The sequence below is a fragment of the Leptodactylus fuscus genome, chromosome 3 (assembly GCF_031893055.1).
Source record: "Leptodactylus fuscus isolate aLepFus1 chromosome 3, aLepFus1.hap2, whole genome shotgun sequence".
NCBI lineage: Eukaryota > Metazoa > Chordata > Amphibia > Anura > Leptodactylidae > Leptodactylus > Leptodactylus fuscus.
Window position 1 is genome coordinate 121,399,318 of NC_134267.1, and position 21,715 is coordinate 121,421,032.

Sequence of the window (21,715 nt, forward strand, 5' to 3'; positions counted from 1 at the left end):
CTTCTGCATTTGTTTACATGGGTAGCTTCCTGCTGTTTTATTCTCAAATCTCACTCTCACTCCCTCCCTCCCCATCTCAGACCCTTTCCCTAGCTAGCCCATGGACTAATAGACCCACCTACCTAAGTAACTCAGCCCCCACCCCACGATACTTACATGTCTTCTGTGTTCTCAAGATCAGTTTCTTCTGTCGCACTGGCTTCTTCTGTGGACTTCTTGTACATGCGTGGTAGGCAGGATGCTTCAGCTCTTCACGTTTGCCAGCAATTGTGCAATAGAGCTAGCTGACTTTATTGTGTAGGCGCCGGCAGAAAGGAGGGAAGTGACACTGCGTGCCCTTAAGACAAGTATGAAGTGGACGGGGGTGAGGGAAGTATTGGTTTTCCTGTTTCTGGAAATGGAAAGTCTCTGGATTATCAGAAAGTGTGCCTGGGGCGGTCACCTGACTGCCCTGGCGATCTAGGTAATTATACATTTTTTTTTTAAACTAAGTAAAAGATAGGCGGGGGAGGGGATTTAGTTTAGGGGTTAATTTTTATTTTATCCCGGACAATCCCTTTAAAGTGCATTGCAGTGCCTTATTTGAAAACTTGTCTGAAGAAATGGATTTTTAGGTTGCTTTGAAAGTCTGAACATTAGGAAAAACACATATCTTGAGTTAATGAATTTCAGATAAAGTGGACACATTGGAGAAATTCTGGAGGTGAGATTGCAAAGAGCAGACAAGGAGAAATGAGGGAAGATCAGTTGAATAGCAGAGGTTACTGGAGATGAGGGCAGAGATGTATGGAAGAGTCAGGTGATGAACTGAGTGTCATTTTAAGAATGTGTTGGGGGAACAGTGTTTATCCCTAGCATGTTTAAATTCACTTACTAAAGATTTCCAAACCACATCTGGTTGTTTTCAAGTCTCTATTCTTTCAGTGGAAATGGCACGTTCCTTAGGATGCAGGGAACCAAACCACAAGGCATGGATTAAAAAACCCACCAAATCTAAAGATTTTAATGGGAAAAGATGACGACTCAAAGAGTCTTTCAGATCCAAAATACCTCCCAAACCAAAATTAATGTAGCGCAGGGGCCTTTACTAGGGGTAGAAACATAGTTTTGTGGCCATGTGTTAATGAATATGCAATTCAGTCTGCAAGTGCATCTGGGATCACTTTGCCCACAGACAGCAGCTATTGGCCGGCCCTCCTCTGGAATGGCTTCCTTGAACGATATTTTCATCTGTCTGAGCTACAGCCAAGGGCATGACTGGCCTCAGCAGCCTAAGGAAAGGACACTGGACATATTTACATAGTAGATGAGGTTGAATGAAGACATCAGTCCAGACATCAATCCATCAAGTCCAACCTATAACCCTACAGTGCTGATCCAGAGGAAGGCAAAAAGAAAACCCATGAGGCTTATGTCAATTGCCCAATTTCAGGGGAAAAAATTCCTTCCCGACTCCAATCTGGCAGTCAGTATAAAAACCCTGGATCAATGTGTCCATAAAATCTAGAATCCCTAACACTTGTGATGTCCTGGTTCCTTTCCTTAGGCTGCTGATTGGCCTCAGTTGTCATGTGCAGTGGCGACTTCCACGGGAACAAGCACCGGAGTGCCGTGGGACTGGACACCAGCTTGGGACACAGGTGAGTATGGTTTTTTGGTTACCGTCACGTGACAAGCACCAAGGGGAGCGCCCACACAATTATACTTACCAGGTGTTGCTGGAAGATCCGGACCCAGAATGTCACTGCCGGAAGCAGCCGAACGGTACTTCCTCTTCATTACTATTCCAGCCGTCCACACATATGCAGTACTACCGAAACGCCGGCATGTGCAGTATAGTGGGTACCCAGCATATAAGGTACTCTGTGGAGCATTATACTGAGTGGGGACCACTGTAGAGAATATTATACTGTGTGTGGGCCACTGCGGAGCATACTATATTGTGCGGGGTACACTGTGGAGCATTATACTGTGTGGGGGGGGGGAGGCCTCAAAATTCCTGCTGGCAGCCTTGTTTGCTCTGCCTGCATCACAGCTCCATCTCTATAATTTTGCACTTATGTGTAGTGCTTCATGGCTGTATCATTTCCCATACAGTACTGTACATGAACAAGCCATGGAGCTATTGGTGCCTGCACAGTACTATAGGGGATGGAAATACTGGGAAAATACTCATGATAATCATCACATATGTAAGTGTGGGCTATTAGCAGGAAGCTGTTGGGTGGGCCCTAGGTCCTTCAATTTGATAATGATGGGAGGGGGCAGACTGATCTCATGAACAAAAGTCCCTGTATCATTTTCTCCTCTTCCTGCACTGTCAGCTGGATGTGTTCTCCTGCACACTGGTTAGACCTTAAAGTCTTGGTCTTATTTTGAAATAAGGTCTAAATTCCTGGTGGCTTCAGAGCTAAAGCCATTTAAAGTGACAGTGTTCCTGGACATGTCTTGCTTGGGGTGAACTGTAATCCACTTAGATCAAGCCCTAAGCAGGGTTCTTTCAGAACTTTAGGGGGTTAAGCCACATTTTTGATGCAGTTATTTTTCTGGTGACTTCAAACAGTCTTTTGTTCATCTGCCAGCGCAAATTAGTATTAGCTTATAGGGTATACCAGAGAGAAGGTAAAACATGAGTCTAACAACTTGTGTATCAAGAAACTTCTCTTTTTATTAAAATGAATCTTATTCATATACAGTAAAGGAAAATGGAAGATGGCTGCTGTTTAACCAAACTTATAGCTGAGGCTTAGGGGTGGTTCACACGTGTGCCCGGTGTCTGGTTTGTGCATTCTGTCAGGTTTCCATCTTCAGCCCCGGTGAAACTGGACAGGGGACGGAAACCCGGCGGTCAGTTTTAAAATCCATACACTTTAATGGGTTTGTAAAGGTGATCCTCCGTGTGTGCCTGCGGCCTGTCTATGGACATGTAGGGCTTTGTGTCCGGCTAAAAAAAAAACCAGTTTCCCCGTGGATAGGCCGCAGGCAGATATGGGCGGTCACATTTACAAAGTCATTCAAGTGTGCAAGTGTGAACTGCCCCTTATCAGTATTTTGTCATGAAACATTTCACAGTTAGAAATCACATTTCCTTCATTTCCTTGAGCCCTGAGAGTCATCTCTGGACTAATTCTCTCAAACCTTCTATGGTGTCTCAGTGATGCTGGTGCCACAACCACCACACCGCCTCATGGACTCCAATTGGGTCTGAAGTCACTATGGACCTTATATCTGTGCCAGATCCCTCCTCTTCCACAGCAAGGCCTTCTATATGGATGCAACTTCTGCTTGAACAGATCACTGACCCCTCCCAATCCTCAGCTGTAAATATCCTTCTCCATGAGCCACCACTTAATTAATCAGGAAAGCCCCCCCACCCCCACCCCCACTCACCTCAGACTGTAGTTCTAACCTCTAATTAACTTTTGCCCCATCACTTCTAAAACAATTGGCTCTTGGCTGGTACATCGCTCCTAGGTCATGTGGCCCTACCTTAAGCTGGCCTTTTACTTTTCTTATAAATATCAGTGCTTACTTAACAAAAATGAGGAAATAAGTTTTAGTATTCTAGGAAAACATGTGACTCTAGAAATCACCTAAATTATCCCTGATGTGTAGGAAAAAAAATACACCTAAATATACATGGCCGTAAGTGTTGGCACCACTGAAAATTTTCCAGAAAATGAAATTTCTCCTTGAAAATTACTGAAATTGCACGTTTTGTTATACACATGTTTATTTCCTTTGTCTGTATTGTAACAACACAGAAAAACAAAGGAAAAAAAGCCAAAAATGATGTAATTTCATGCAAAACTCCAGATATAGGCCAGACAAAATTACTAGCACCCTCAACTTAATATTTGGTTGCACATCCTTTGGAAAAAATAACTGAAATCAATCACTTCCTACAACCACCAATAAGCTTCTTACACCTCACAACTGGAATTTGGGAACACTCTTCTTTTGCAAACTGCTCCAGGTCTCTCGTATATGAAGGGTTCCTTCTCCCAACAGCAATTTTAAGAGCTCTCCACAGGTGTTCAATGGGATGTAGATCCAGACTCATAACTGGCCACTTCGGAACTGTCCAGCACTTTTTTCCATCCATTTCTGGGTACTTTTTGAAGTATGTTTGAGGTCATTGCGACCTAGGAAGCAAACTTAGCTTTCTTATACTAAATGCAACATTGAGAACCAATATTCTTAATCTGTAATCTTCAGATTTCATGAAGTCTTGCACACAGTCAAGGTCCCCAGTGCTAAAGGCAGCAAAACCACCCCAAAACATCTTTGAGCCTCCAGCAAATTTGACTGTTGGTAATGCGTTGGTTTCTTTTGTAGGACTCATTCCGTTTTCGGTAAACAGTAGAATGATGTAATTTACCAAAGAGCTCTTGGTCTCCTCTGTTCACAAGGCATTTTCCCAGAAGGATTTTGGCTTACTCACGTACATTTTGGCAAATTGCAGGCTAGCTTTTTCATGTCTCTGTATCAGCAATGCGGTCCTCCTGGATCTCCTACCATAGCGTTTCATTTTATTCAAATGTCGATGGATAGGTCACGCTGACACTGATGCACCCTGAGCTTGCAGGACAGCTTGAATTTCTTTGGAACTTTATTGGGGCTGCTTACTCACCAACTGCTCTATCCTGCATTGCAACCTTTCAGCAATTTTTCTCTTCTGTAACATCCAGGGAGATTAGCTACAGTGCCATGGGGTGTAAACTTATTGTTTATGTTGCACATAGTACACAAAAGAACATCAGCATTTCTGGAGATGGACTTGTAACCTTGAGATTGTTCATATTTTTCCTCAATTTTGGTTCTCAAGTTCTCAGACAGTTGTTTTCTCATCTTTCTGTACTCCATACTTAGTGCGGCACACACAAACACACAATGCAAAAATTGAGTCAACTTCTCTCCTTTTTTCTGGTTTCAGGTGTGATTTTTATATTGCCCACACCTGTTACTAGCCACAGGTGAATTTGAACAAATATCACATACTTGTAAGAAAGTTTATTACCCACAATTTGGAAAATGTACCAACAATTTTGGCCCTTTTTTGGAATTTTGTGTGAATTTATGTCCAATGTGCCCTTTTTTCTCAGGTTTTTTTTTTTTGTGTTTTTCCAATACACACAAAGGAAATAAACATTTATATAACAAAATGTGTAATTGCAATAATTTTCGGGGAGAATTAATTCATTTTCTGGAAACATATCAGGGGTGCCAACACTTACGGCCATGACTGTTTTTGTTTACAGGTTCAGATTGGTAAATACTTTTTATGCAAACACTAGAGTTAAAAATAACACATACAGTAGGTGTGTACATATTTGTTAATGTACATCAAGTTTATAATGGGTGCACAGTGCACAAGATAAGTTTATGCTATGCTATGTTTGTTTGTTTAGCAAACATAGAATGCTTATATCAGCCTCCTCTGCCTTTTATGCTTTCACAACAGTGAGGTGTTCTCTCCTGACTTATATACACAACAGATGATCAGGTTACACTTGTGCGCCATCGCTTGGTGACAGCATTGTTGCTTTGTAACAGACGGAGGAAATGGCATTGGTATGAATGTTTAATGCTGTAGGCTCTACATCTTTACTCACACGTCCGGTAGGTCTTTATCATTTTCTCAATGTTAGAATTATTTTTTCATTCCTCTTGGTAGGTGGAGCTACCTAGATAATCTCAGGGAATGCAAAGATGTGGTTGAGCTCTATATTTATATGTAGGGATTTATCCTACTGACTATACTTTAGAAGGATAGGTTGATCATTTTGCTTTCATTCTGTGTATCTGATATCTTTCAGTATATCTTACAGCAAAATTGAGTGTATTTCTCTGCTATTATGTATTATTGTGAAAAAAAATGGAGTATAGATTTCTACAAATGTATATACAGTACTGTACTTAGGAGATATAGAGCAACGCAGGATCCACACCTTTGTATATAGTACCATGCAGATCATTAGTAAAATTTTGTTGTTACATATATTTTTCTATATTATCTAGACGGGGGTATTTAAATAGATGTTGTCCCACTCTGATTCAGAACCAACATAAATTACTTATAGAATTCCTATAAATTTATCAGTTTGCTGTTCATATGGGATTTCCTGTAAATGAGTCTAGGTTTATCAAATCACCGATAATTATAGATTAGAAGATTAAATTGCATATGCTGTAGAAGCTTTCCTAAGTGATTGTTTATTGCCTTGTTACTATGAGAATGTGGGTTATGCCAAAACAATCTGAAATCTCATTCTCATGAGTCCAGTTCTACAGGAGTCAATGTAATCTCTCAAGGGGAAACTGAAAGCAGACATGTTTTATTAAGTTTACCGTAGCTGCATAAGAACTAATATTTGAGGTTACTACAGGGCATGTACTAAATACTACAAATAAGTTTAACTTAAAGGGGTTTCTGGGAGTTTGATATTAGTGACCTGTACTAGATATACTAGGTCATCAATATCAGTCAGAAATCTGTGGCCTCAAACATATTCCACTGCACTTTGCAGACATTGTCATTTAATATCTCATCATTTGTCATTATAAGATGACAACAAAACACACATACATTGAAGTGTTCACTTAAATCTCCACTCATATAGGGTGTGTCCATAATTAAATGGGTGCAAGTTTCTTTCATTGGCTCATGGGCTGGATAGAAGGAGGAAAAGGTACAAGTATATCTTAAATACTGAATTATAACTACTAGAGATGAGCGAGTAGTACTCGATCGAGTAGGTATTTGATCGAATACTACGGTATTCGAAATACTCGGACTCGATCGAGTACCACTCGCTGTTCGAATGTAAAAGTTTGATGCAGAACCAGCATTGATTGGCCGAATACTATACAGTCGGCCAATCAATGCTGGTTCTTCTCCTACCTTTAGAAGTCTTCTCCGTGCAGCTTCCCCACAGCGTCTTCCGGCTCTTCATTCACTCTGCCAGGCATCGGGCCTGGGCAGAGCCGACTGCGTATGCCCGCACTACAAGCGGACATGCGCAGTCGGCTCTGCCCAGGCCCGATGCCTGGCAGAGTGAATGAAGAGCCGGAAGACGCCGCGGGGACACTGCAAGGAGAAGACTGCACGGAGGATCCAGCCCGACCCTCACTCGTGGACTTGGTAAGTATAATTTGATCGAACGTTGCCTACCCCTGAAACGAGCATTTCCCCCCCATAGACTATAATAGGGTTCGATATTCGATTTGAGTAGTCGAATATTGAGGGGCTACTCGAAACGAATATCGAACCTCGAACATTTTACTGTTCGCTCATCTCTAATTAACTACCAATCCAGCAAATAAGTAGATCTGGTGATATTGTATATTAAAGCCATAAAACCTCTATTATGCCATTTCTTAACATCCAGTGACTCAACTTCTGAAGCCACTCCAGATACACACTAGGTTCACACTACCATTGCCTAACCGCGTTACCCCATTTGTTGGAGTACTACTCCCACAATTTCTTCCTTAACAACAAATAGGCAGACCACTGGAAAAAAAAAGTGGTTTCACGCGGAATCTGACCGACCCCATTGACTACAATAGTGGTCCATCAAATGTCCATCATTTTAAAACTGAAACCCGTGGAGGAAAAAATCCAAAGAACATAGCCTTAGAGAAGCATGTCCTACACCAGCTTCTTTTTGGGAGATCTTTTTAGGTGATCTTATTTTTTATTAAAGTATTTTTATTGCTTTGCCAAAACAAACAGTATTTTAGGGATGTGGAGTCGGCGCAAGTTTTGGGTAGAATGAAGTTGGAAATAAAGTTCAAATTTAAAAAGCTCCAACTTTAAAATAAAATGATTGTTTAAGTCATATTATACAATTCTGGATATTGTATAATTAATTAGACTTACTATGACAGCAATTTATGAAGAAGTTGATGATTTGGCCCATCAACTAAACAGTCTTGAAAGATTTCATAATAAGCTTATGCCATTATGGTATATAAAAAGATATACCAGCTAACGTATGACAAATAAATTTGGCCCCCTCAAAACTATCATGTTGGAAAGGGAGAGGCAGGAAAAGAGAGAAAAAAAGAAAAAAAAAGAAGGATTTTTGGTGATATTTAATTCATTTGAACAGTGTGTGGTCATAGTTTTGTGATCATAAATTTGTCACAAAACTGATTAACCAGTTTTGGACCATCCGTTGACTATATATGTCCAGGCGTCCACTCTTAACCCTATAAAGATGTACTGTTCATCTTTACAGTGTTAAGCAGGTGCAAAACTGGGAAGCCGGCTGTTACTACAGCTGTAGCTCCTCTAGAGAAGGCAGAGAGGGTTTATTACTGTCCCTGCCTTCCTGATCACTGTGTACACAGCTATGGGTGCCGCCATGATGTGACTCCCCTCCAACCAGCGGTCATGTGATGCACCACAGGGATCAGGAAGTGTAGAAGATGCTGGGTCATAGAGGGCCCAAATCAGCTCTGCAGTTCATATTAGGAGGCTGCATTTCTCCTGTAACTGATTTGCAGGTACGGGGTGGGGGAAACAGTACTGTTAAAATGCCCCCCAAAGTTTTATGATCTTATAGGAAGGCATGATGTAAAAAGTAAATAAATAAAGCATTGAGACATTTTATCTTGCTGAATTACTTGTAGTTTTGGTCACAGTTAATCCTTTCATCATCATATCTTCAGAAAATGTGTGCTAAAAACATGACCTACTTACTTTATTTTGGAAACTAATTAAACCTTCTGAAGATAGAGAAAGCAAGTTTATGTTTAACAATAAGACTGAGCTCTCAGGCTGTGGCTAAGTGGTATTAGTGTGCCGTGTGGGTGTTGACCATCAATTGCCACAAATTTGTGAGAATCAAGCCCAATGATAAATATTGGTCATATAATGGGATTGAACTCAGAAAAGTAAAGAACTAGCAGAAGAGGTAAAAGCCACAGAGAAAAGGTGGTCAGCTACAGTGGCCCATGCACGGGGGATTCTCCTATTGAAAAGAGAGGAGACATAGAGGTAAGCCATGAAACACAGAAAGGATAATTTATGTTCTGAGGAGAGAGGAAAGAGGCACAGAGAGGAGTTACAGGGACTGTAGCACTCTTAACTCGAGCTTGTGGTTGGCACTAATGCTTTGCAGCACTGGTGTCCAGGGTTCAAATTCAGCCATGGACAATATCTGCAAGTTTGTATATTCTGCATGTATTTCCTCCCACATACTTACAGGGAATTTAGATTGTGTGCCCTACTAGGGGCAGTGTGGACAATATCTCTGTAAAGCGCTGTGGAATATGATGGGGCTATACAAGTAAGCAAAATAAATAAATAAACAAGGGAAAGAGTAAGAAGGCGCAGGAGTTGATGTACCACTGAACTATTCTTTATGATTTTACAGCCACGGAGCAAGGATTGGCAAAGATCCTATGCCAAAGCTTTATTTTCCTTTGTTATATCTTCTCTCAGCCTGCATTGCCAGGAGAAGAGATGCATCTGCTACTAATCGATGGCTCTCCCTACACTTAAGCAAATTTGTACTCATCCGAATCAGTGGTGGCCCTTTCACCCTGGAGGAGCTGTGCTCGCTAATCAGTGGGAGGGGGGTAGGTCAACAAAGGGTACAAATACATGGAAGATCAAGTACACAAGGTTTCCCTTTGCCAGCTCCCTCCTTCCCTGCCCCTTGATTCACCTCTGCTTTGGTAGAGGTGGATATTATTGCAGGCTCTGGAAATACTCATTGGGGTAAGAGCCCAGGAGAAACCCAGAGCAAGCAGCCTGTCTGCTCTAGCAGGAGGCAGTTGTAGCCCCAACCTTCTTGGTTCCTTTTGGTCTGGAGGGTGGGGGATGTCGGGAGCCCATTCTCTTTTGAGATGGGCTTTGCGATAGACGTATCCTTTACATCTTTTTTTTTTTTTTTTGTGGCACTCCCACTTTTTTGTGTGCACTGGGTGAATATTGTCACAGTTTTGGAGCCTTCAATAAAAACAAAAGGACCCTCAATGACCCCACACTCAATGAGGAGCAAGTGATGGGCTACATTCATTACTTACCACTTTGCTCCATGATTCCTGTTAGTTTGTATACCGTATAATATAAGCTTGGTTATTGTGATGTATCTACACAGTCCAGTCACATTAATGTGACCACCTGTCAAAATCCAGAATAACCACCTTTTGCAGAGCGGACCGCTGTGAGACGTGCAGGAAGAGAGGGGATGTTGTTATGATGTTCACTGTGATGTTGAGCCATGCCAACTTCAGTGCCGTGACCAGCTGCGCTAGGTTACGCGGTGGAACATCCATGGCGCGAACAACCCGATCGAGGTGGTCCCACAGATTCTCGATTGGGTTCAAGTTCGGGGAATTTGCTGGTCAAGGGAGTAAGGTAAACTCATCCTGGTGCTCTTCGAACCACACATGTACACTGCAAGCTTTATGACACGTCGCATTTTCCTGCTGGTAGATGCCATCATCCTGAAGAAAAACTTTTCGCAAGGATAGATGCATACTTGTGTTGATCCATCATGTCTTCCACAATGATGCGTGCACCCAGATGGCTGTTGACATGTGCCTTCTGTGATTGGTTATTTAACATTGAAGTCAAAAGTAGGCGCTGGTCACATTAATATTACTGGACTGTGTATGTAGTAAGCTTAGCTCTCTTAAAGGGGCTCTATCAGAAAATCATGCAAAATTATGCGAACTGACACTGATAAAAAAAAATGGCCTGGGCGCCTGCGCAGTAGTAGAAGCCGCATGCTACTGCGCAGGCGCCCAGGCCATTTTTTTTAGATCAGTGTCAGTTCGCGAGCGCCGGATGAAGACGGGACCCGAGGACATCGGAGGAAGAGGAGGCATGGATGAAGAAGAAGACACACCCTGAATGCCCGCCCAGCGTGCACGATGCGTATGTAGATCATATTTTTTTTTAGGGTCTTATTTTAAAACTGGGGGGTAGTTTAATATAACATTTACGGTGCCTGAATAGCCGTTTTAAAGGCTATTCACGCATATGTGGGGCTCTATCAGCATGATTTTGCTGATAGAGCCCCTTTAAAGTATGTCTGGTGTGAGCTAGGTTAAGGCATTATTTTGAAGTAGGTTTTGGCACTATATCTATGTAGTAATTTTAATTTTGTCACTGAATCTATATAGTAAGCATGATGTGGATATTATATCAATGGAGTAACTTTGTTTCTGGTTCTATGTATAGACTACAAGCAATAGATCATTTAAAGGGGCTCTATCATTGGGAAAAGTCATTTTTAACTAAGCACATACTTGCATAGCCTTTATTAAGGTTATTCCACACATACCTTTTGTATGCAAATTGCCTCAGTAGTCTTTGAATAAAGACTACTGAGGTAATTTACATACAAAAAGTATGTGTGGAATACCTTTTGTATGCACATACCTTTTGTATGCAAATTGCCTCAGTAGTCTTTGAATAAAGACTACTGAGGTAATTTACATACAAAAAGTATGTGTGGAATAGCCTTTCTAAAGGCTATGCAAGTATCTGCTTAGTTAAAAAATGACTTTTTTCAATGATAGAGCAGCTTTAAAAACTTCAGGACTTTAGCACATGACTTCACTTGAAAGCTCCTTTTATGTCTCCTGCAGACATATATGCTTAGGGTACCAGTACAGATGTATGCAGAAATGTACAGGAGGGAAGGAGCTCAGTCTCAACCCCTGTCACCCACATACTCCTTACTAATTGTATAGTGACATCAAAATTGGTAGAATTTTGGAAAACCATGAGCCTGATATAAAAAATCAGCAGACCTTAGACGTTTTTTGTTTCTTATACAGAGGGCAGAGAAAAAGAAAGGGGTTTTGCAGGGAAAAATACAGCTTACCAATGCATTTACTTATATTTAAGCATGTCTCATGGAGCCCTGATGATTACATTGGCAGAGAGCAGCAGGGTGCTGAAAGTTTCTGAACACTGCCTTCTTGTTGTTATTGTGCCTCTCAGTGACATCACCAACTCTGCTCTACTGCTGCAGCAGATCTATAGAGCAGAATGGAGAACCTCAGCAGAGAACAAGAATTTTGGCTTACCCAGCTTCATTCTGCAAATTTAATCATTGAGGCTCATTGTGGGGGGTGGGCAGGGCCGCCATCAGGAATTTTGGGGCCCCATACAGCCCAAGTGTCTGGGCCCCCCCCTCCCCCGCCATTTTAAAACTATTTTATTTTGTGACATACCAATTATGGTATTGCCGGTCCCGATGAGCTAAAATCGGGACCGGCAAGTGCTGGGGCGGGCAAGTGCCGGGGGGCCCCCAGAGGCTCTGTGGACCCCGGCACTTGCCCGACTATGCCCTGCGCTGACGCCGGCCCTGAATGACTGCTGCGGGCGCCAGGGGGCCGGCACATGGTGGCGGGCCAAAACCGGGCCCCCTCTATTTTTCTATTTCCGGGCCCCTGACGCCAGTACCAGTAGTACTGGCCTATCGGCGGCCCTGGGGGTGGGAGGGGGTTTGCTAGTGGTAACATTACAGTGAATACAGCGATACAGTGTCTAACATTTTGTGGTGACTTACTGGAGATGTCTCTTCTCTCTGGACTGCCATGACCAATTCTTCCAGCATGTGATTTGTCTCTGTAAAGTTTGCAACACAGACATCTTTGACTCCTCATTTCTCCAGTCAACTGACCCATATTGCCCTCACCTACACAAAGCCCCTTAAAATAGAGCCCCTTATAAATAATACCCCTCTTATATTAATGCCCCTAATAGCCCCTATATAAATCCCCCCTTATATTAAAGGGATCCTATCATTTAAACACTTTTTTTTTTATAGTTGACACGTTGGAATAGCCTTAAGAAAGGCTATTTGTCTCCTACCTTTAGCAGTCGCCTCCAGCCCGCTGTTCGGTAGAAATACCGTTTTTTACTGATATGCAAACGAGTTCTTTCGCAGCACTGGGGGCAGTCCCCAGCGCTCAGACAGCACTGGGGGCATCCCCAATGCTGCCAGAGAACTCTCTCCATACAGAGAAATCAGTGGTACCGCACACTCATAAGAAATTTGTGGTGCTAGCAAAGAAGGGGTCCTCTGACCCATGTAATCATAGGAAGATAGATCTTGCTGCACACAAAAGTAGTATTGAAGGAATATAGTGATTTATTTTACAATAGAACATACGCCATTGACACAATGCAAAATAATGGTTTTGAAAGGCAAACTAGATCAATCAGTATTGACGTTTTAGTCGTTAGACCTTCATCGGAATAGATCTAGTGCATAGCATGTCAGGGAGAAGTGCCAGGGCGTCTTCTTCCAGCAGGGGACACACTTCGGTACCTGCGCAGTCGGCTCTGCCATTGGGACACAGGCAAGAGCCGAGTGCACAGGCCGGTTGGCGGGCATTTTATTGGAGGCCGCTACACGCGCATGCGCAGTACACTCCTGTAGTTCTATGGAGAGCATGTGCATACTGCGCATGGGCGTTTAAGCGGCCGCCGGCCGGTCTGTGCACTAAGCTTTCCCTGGGTCCTGATGGCAGAGCTGTCTGCGCAGGCGCACAAGTCTGACCCCAGCCGGAAAAAGAAGATGAAGAGGCGGTTGCTGTTGAAGATGGAGGTGTCGCTGGAGAGAGTTCTCTCACAGCATTGGGGATGCCCCCAGTGCTGTCTGAGCGCTGGGGCCCGCCCCCAGTGCTGCAAAAGAAATCATTTGCATACCGGTAAAAACCGGTATTTCTACCGAACGGCGGGCCGGAGGTGACTGATAAATGTAAGAGACGAATAGCCTTTCTTAAGGCTAATCCGATGTGTCAACTAGAAAAAAAAGTGTTTAACCCCTTCCCGACATCTGCCGTAATAGTACGGCGCATGTCGGGTGTGTAACTATAACTTAAGCAGTAGACAACCGGCTCTAATGCCTCCGATCGATCCCCAGACTGATCGGAGGCATTAACCCCTCCGGCGCCACGGTCAAAGGCGCTGGAGGCGTCATTTTCCCGGCGGCGCATGTGCGCCGCCATTTTGCCGGTGATCGCCGGCTCCTGGAGCATGCTCCAGGGCCGACGTCACATTGGCATGACAGCTGGGAGCCTTTACAAGGCTCCCTGGCCGGTCTGCAAGCTCTTTCTTTTGCAGGCTGGTCTATGAGGCCTGCAAAAGAGAGGATGATTTTTTTGCAATGCATTGCATTAGTGATCAGACCCCCTGGGGTTCAACACCCCTAAGGGTCTAATAAATGCAAAAAATTTTTTTTTTTTTAAAAAGTAAAAAAAATATAAAAAGTATTAAAAATTCAAATCACCCCCCTTTCCCTAGAACACATACAAAAGTAGTTAAAAACTGTGAAACATATACATGTTAGGTATCCCCGTGTCCGAAATCGTTCGCTCTACAAATCTATAAAAATATTTTTCCTGTTCGGTAAACGCCGTAGCGGGAAAAATAGTCAAAAAAGCTAAACCGCCGTTTTTTCACTGTTTTGATTCTGATAAAAATTTGAATAAAAAGTGATCAAAGCAATAGCATTTCCCGAAAATGGTAGAACTAAAAATTACACCTGGCCCCGCAAAAAAAAGACGCCCTATGCATCCCCGTACACTGACGTATAAAAAAGTTACAACTATCGGAATATGGCGACTTTTAACAAAAAAATTTTTTTAACACAGTTTTGGAATTTTTTAAGGGGTCAAAATGTAAATAAAACCATATAAATTTGGTATCCCTGGAATCGTACCGAAACACAGAATACAGGGGACATGTCATTTTGGCTGCACAGTGAACGCCGTAAAACCAAAGCCCGTAAGAAAGTCGCAGAAATGCATTTTTTCTTCAAATCCACCCCATTCTGAATTTTTTTCCTGCTTCCCAGTACATTCTACAGAATAATTAATGGTGGCATCATGAAGAAAAATTAAGACCTCATATAGATCTGGGAGTGGAGAAATAAAAAAGTTATGGGATTTAGAAGGAGGGGAGTCAAAAACGAAAATCAAAAAATGCCATCGGCGGGAAAGGGTTAAATGATAGGATCCCTTTATTAACTCCCCTTGTATTAATGATATACGGTATTTATATAAGAGCTATTAGGGTCATTATTAATACAAGGGGGGTATTTATATAAGGGCAATTAGACGCATTATTAATACAGGGGGTATTTAAAATACCCCCCCTTGTATTAATAATGCCCCTAATAGCCCTTATATAAATAACTCCTGTTAATAAATAAAGTGCCCCCTCCTAACAACCCCTAAAATACTCACAACTCGCCTAAAAAAAAAAAAAAAAAGTTATACTCACCTACCTAAGAGCGCTTGATGCAGCCGGCGTCTCCTCTTCATCACCCAGGATCACAGCGCGCAGATGCTTTATTTAACAGCGCAGCCTGGGGCATTACTATCAGGAGGGGCGGCATAAAATAATGGTCCCGAGCATGACAGAAAGCAGACCAGCGCCCCTCCTGATAGTGCCACCTGAGGCCGCTGCCTCACGTCGCCTCATTAGAGGTAGGCAGGGCCGCGCCTACATATAATAATAAGCTTTATTTTTCTCTACATAACCTCTTTAAAAACAAACAAATGTAATCTGGTAACTTTCATACTTAGTCATATGAGACTGTAAAGTGTGTATTATTTTATGAAATCTTCTTTGGATTATAACATGTGGAGAAATGTGTTGGATCTTTAAGTTGTTTTGCTTATTTTCATGTGTATTTTTTTTTACCAAAAATAAGAGCTTTTCATGTTGCAAATATAAGGATAAAGGGGTTGTCTGGGATAAATTGATCTTTATAATCTAAGTTAAACACCCCCCTTTACCACTAATATATAATTACCTAGAGTTTCGGGGCGGCTTAATTTAACCTAGTGTTCTTGCATACCGGGGATTCAGGAATTGAGTCATTGGGAGGGGATGTTACCAACCTCCATAAATAGGTGAGTGTTGGCGCCACTCTGGTTAGTTAGTCTTACCACTGTGAGACCGCCAGGAGCTCTCACGCACTTGGGGCAGGGCTCTGCTATGCTTGGTGGTTTCAACTGATCTTCTAACAGTAAGTTTTACTTTCAGTTTTGATTCATGTTGGCCTTTCTGCTAGTAAGATGTTGTTTGGATTAACCTATGTTGGTGTGGTAAGGGAAGTTCGGAATTCTAAGTGTGACTCCCTTATATTTATAAACCACAATTGGGTCTATATATATTAATGGAGTGCCACTCAACTAGCGAAGGTATTACTTTTTTGCAAAGTTTGCATAAAATTTTAAATTTGTTTTTTTGACTCATAGAGTGAAATATTTGCTCTGTTTCTACCTTTTTTTGCACCCGTGTTTTGGAAGCAAAACGCATTTGGAGGGAAGGCGATATTAACAGGGCCATTTTAGGGTCAGCATTGGGATTGCCCTAGTAAGGACTGGAGTTAATATGATGAGGTAATATGGTTATACAGGATCAATCTCCTACACCCATCCTTGGTTCCCTTTGTGTTTGGAACGGGTAAGAGCGTTCCAATTAATTTCCAATTCTTATACCATTCAATCATTGGGGTATTTGTCATATAATTGTGGATCTTTGCTTGCTTGTATTCTGAACAGCCAAAGGCTTTAAGGAAAACAAGATGCTACCCATGTAAGCAAACGCAGAAGATGCTAGGAGCTCCTAGAGAAACCCAAAAATCACTTAAAACACTGCTAAGGGTATTTGGGTGCAGTTATTAACCTATTAATATCACTAAAATAACTTCTGAAAATTAATTTTTTGCCCGGAAAACCCCTTTAATGAAACAGTAAAGGACATTTTAACATTGTGTTAATATAGGGTATCATTGGTCTTGCTTCTTTTCCTCAGATGGTAATCTGTACCACAGATATTAATGTGTTTTTTTAATTTTTCTTCTATGGATTACGAATAATAAACATTAGGGCAGATTTATGAATACTGAATACTTATTGCCCATGTTCATATCCCCATTTCTGCCAGATGGTACACCTCATATATGACGAGACCTATGTCTCCTCATAAATTAAGCGCATCCTCTGCTGGGTTGTGCGCCAACTCATTCCTGGTGTAGATTTCCCACATTTACGCCAGAATTTTGATATGAATAATAAAAAAAAAAAATCTAGCAGGGGTGATGACAAAGTTCCCTCTTTGGGAAAGTGCCAATGGTGGCACACAAATAGCGACTCCTACATAACACCGATGTACAAAGCATAATAATGCTGCCCCATTGAACTTAATATACACATCGCACTCTTAACTGCAGGAGGCGCAAACAATTACAGTATAATTTACAGTTTTTATTCCTTTATCTCTTCTCCTTATTTTTCCTGTTCATTTTCAGCACTGCAGCATTTATAGAGATTGTTTGAACGGTTCCTGTATCCTTTTTTTTAAAACAGCAAATAGAGGATGCAAATTTTCCCTTTAGCAGACAGGGAAATATAGAATTGTACCCATTATAAAGACAGACACAATATGTGCTATGTCATCACTGCCAGTGAGGGAGCTTTTCTAAGCTGGCAGTCGGCTCTAGCTAGCAGAAGGAAATCCCTACAAGAGCATAGGGACAGAGTTACAAAACATTACAAACAGTCCATAGTTTACATATTTTACCTCCATCGACTCTTCCATTATGTCAGAGGCATCAACATTTGAATAAAATTTTCATGCTTTGGTCTAAAAAATGGATACCACATCCATCTAATATGACAACAAAAGCAATGACAAGTACAGTCCTATGAAAAAGTTTAAAGAAATAACAGAGAATAAAATGGAAATAGTGCAAAGTAATCCATAATAAAACAGGAACCACAGGCACGAAGAACTCTGAGACTATACAGGCATGAGAAGAGTGAATGGGAGGCAAGGACCTATACAGTCCTATGAAAAAGTTTGGGCACCCCTATTAATCTTAATCATTTTTAGTTCTAAATATTTTGGTGTTTATAACAGCCATTTCAGTTTGATATATCTAATAACTGATGGACACAGTAATATTTCAAGATTGAAATGAGGTTTATTGTACTAACAGAAAATGTGCAATATGCATTAAACCAAAATTTGACCGGTGCAAAAGTATGGGCACCTCAACAGAAAAGTGACATTAATATTTAGTAGATCCTCCTTTTGCAAAGATAACAGCCTCTAGTCGCTTCCTGTAGCTTTTAATCAGTTCCTGGATCCTGGATAAAGGTATTTTGGACAAACAATTCAAGTTCAGTTAAGTTAGATGGTCGCCGAGCATGGACAGCCCGCTTCAAATCATCCCACAGATGTTCAATGATATTCAGGTCTGGGGACTGGGATGGCCATTCCAGAACATTGTAATTGTTCCTCTGCATGAATGCCTGAGGATTTGGAGCGGTGTTTTGGATCATTGTCTTGCTGAAATATCCATCCCCGGCGTAACTTCAACTTCGTCACTGATTCTTGAACATTATTCTCAAGAATCTGCTGATACTGAGTGGAATCCATGCGACTCTCAACTTTAACAAGATTCCCGATGCCGGCATTGGCCACACAGCCCCAAAGCATGATGGAACCTCCACCAAATTTTACAGTGGGTAGCATGTGTTTTTCTTGGAATGCTGTTTCTTTTTGGACGCCATGCATAACGCCTTTTTTTATAACCAAACAACTCAATTTTTGTTTCCAAAATGAAGCTGCCTTGTCCAAATGTGCTTTTTCATACCTCAGGCAACTCTATTTGTGGCGTACGTGCAGAAACGGCTTCTTTCTCTCACTCTCCCATACAGCTTCTATTTGTGCAAAGTGCGCTGTATAGTTGACCGATGCACAGTGACACCATCTGCAGCAAGATGATGCTGCAGCTCTTTGGAGGTGGTCTGTGGATTGTCCTTGACTGTTCTCACCATCCTTCTTCTCTGCCTTTCTCATATTTTTCTTGGCCTGCCACTTCTGGGCTTAACAAGAACTGTCCCTGTGGTCTTCCATTTCCTTACTATGTTCCTCACAGTGGAAACTGACAGGTTAAATCTCTGAGACAACTTTTTGTATCCTTCCCCTGAACAACTATGTTGAACAATCTTTGTTTTCAGATCATTTGAGAGTTGTTTTGAGTAGCCCATGATGCCACTCTTCAGAGGAGATTCAAATAGGAGATCAACTTGCAATTGGCCACCTTAAATACCTTTTCTTATGATTGGATACATCTGGCTATGAAGTTCAAAGCTCACTGAGGTTACAAAACCAATTTTGTGCTTCAGTAAGTCAGTAAAAAGTAGTTAGGGGAATTCAAATCAATAAAATGATAAGGGTGCCCATACTTTTGCACCGGTCAAATTTTGGTTTAATGCATATTGCACATTTTCTGTTAGTACAATAAACCTCATTTCAATCCTGAAATATTACTGTGTCCATCAGTTATTAGATATATCAAACTGAAATGGCTGTTGCAAACACCAAAATATTTAGAACAAAAAATGATTAAGATTAATAGGGGTGCCCAAACTTTTTCATAGGACTGTATGTTTGAGTTTATGGGCAAACATTCTGACCACGAAAAGGCAAATTGCAATGTCTTGACAGGTAGTTTACGATGGGTGATTAAATACTTATTTTGTTAGAAACATATTTTTTTAGGTTTCCAACTTTTCTGATCTTATAAAAATGTATTCTTTTTGTCCATAATGAAACCATTTTGCATTAAAGGTTATGGCATAAAAGCGATGATTAAATTAGGCAGCATGGTGGTTGAGTGGTTAGCATGGTGGCCTTGTAATACTGGAGTCTTGGAGTTTGTATGTTCTCTCTGTGCTTGCTTGGGTTTCCTCTCAGACTCTTATCAGAGAATTTGGTTTCCTATGAAAGCTAACCTTAGTGTGTGTTGGGAATGAGAGCCCATATGGCAGCTACTGAATCTATCCTGCTCTTTGAGTAGCTTATGTGACAAAAGCACATTACAAATGTTTATGGAAATTTACAGTTTGGATCCATAATACAGCCAAGTCCATAAAGCCATGCACCCGTTTAGATTGATAATGGTCTGAGTGGTAAGCACAGTATAGAAAGCTTGTCTGTCTGGTAGACAGTAACAGTTGAATCATGAGCTTTCTAATGTAAATATCTACAATTATAAGTATTTCTGTATCCAATTATGACGATAAAATCTAATTTCTTTCCACAGATCACTTTCCCTATAAAGAAATGAGTTGGTCTTTTCTTCGAGATATACTAAGCGGCGTTAACAAATATTCTACTGGTATCGGAAGAATATGGTTGTCAGTGGTCTTCATATTTCGGCTCCTAGTGTATGTTGTCGCGGCAGAAAATGTTTGGAAAGATGAACAGAAGGAGTTTGAATGCAACATCAAACAACCCGGGTGTGAAAATGTCTGCTTTGACCACTTCTTCCCTATTTCTCAAGTTCGACTTTGGGCTTTACAGTTGATAATGGTGTCTACACCTTCTCTCCTTGTGGTACTCCATGTGGCCTATCGTGAAAATCGAGAGAAGAGATACAATAAGAAGCTGTATGAGAACACAGGAAGCATGGATGGTGGTCTGTTTTGTACATATGTCATTAGCCTCATATTCAAAACAGTGTTTGAGTTTGGCTTCCTTATACTATTCTATAAGCTATATGGTGGGTTCAGTGTTCCCCGACTTGTGAAGTGTGACATCGATCCTTGTCCAAACCTTGTAGATTGCTATATTTCTAAGCCTACAGAGAAGAGGATTTTCTTGTACTTTGTAGTAATCACATCAGGACTCTGTATTGTACTCAACCTATGTGAGCTGGTGTATCTCGTCTCCAAATATTTTACAAAATGTTGTCTAAAACGATATGCAGAAAAACTGAACTCAGCACAGTGTGGCTGCAAAAACAGACATCAAAGCATCGAGCAAGACCTTACATTACAACAATCCACCTTGAATTCTATTGAATATGCTGGAAACTCTTAATAGAACATACATGAGTTTTCTACATGAACTTTATTCTTTATATCGCTCTAATATTATAATATATATAATGTCTGTAAAAAACCCCCCCAAACATTAGAAGTTGTATATTATGATCCAGTTAGCAGAATTTCAGTTTTGTATTTCTTTTTATTTATTATTTTTTTTTTGTAGATTGTGAGCCCCACATAGAGCTCACAATGTACATTTTTCCCTATCAGTATGTCTTTTTTTTTTTTTTTTTTTTGGAATATGGGATGGAAATCCATGCAAACACAGGGAGAACATACAAACTCCTTGCAGATGTTTTTTTGCCCATGGCGGGATTTGAACACCAGGACTCCAGCGCTGCAAGGCTGCAGTGCTAACCACTGAGCCACCGTGTGGCCCCTTCAGTTTTGTATTTCTGTAATAAATATTTACACCAGAACTGGTTTATATGAATTTTCTCAATAACAAAATATTGTGCTCAAGCATGTTTTTCCTCACAGAAGTGAATGTGTGGCCATAAATACCAATGTGTTGTATTTGTCGCTATATCACAAGCGAAGTGAGAAGATTTAGTATGCTGTAGCATTAAAACCATTAAAAGGGTTGTCTGGAAAATTTACAGTAAATTAACCTCCATGTTACAACCACCAGGTCACGTGATCAGAAGCAGCGCTCCGACTCCCATGTCTCTTCGCCCCCTCCTTCCCTGATGTCACAGGTAATTACCTACGCTATGTGGGCTGGCTTCGTCTTTGGGTACACAAGTCTATATACAACCCAGTAGCATAACTAAAATCTTGTGTATCACAGTGCAAACTTTGTCCAAGACCCCCTACCCCC

General features: G+C 41.3%; 1 protein-coding gene across 1 annotated transcript; it reads left to right on the top strand.

The window, feature by feature from the left end:
* Positions 1-20,128: 20,128 nt before the first annotated feature.
* On the top strand, positions 20,129-20,887 carry GJB7 (gap junction protein beta 7). Its single transcript, XM_075266661.1, has one exon. It carries the CDS (start codon positions 20,129-20,131, stop codon positions 20,885-20,887), a length of 759 nt encoding a protein of 252 aa, XP_075122762.1.
* The last annotated feature ends 828 nt before the right edge of the window (positions 20,888-21,715 follow it).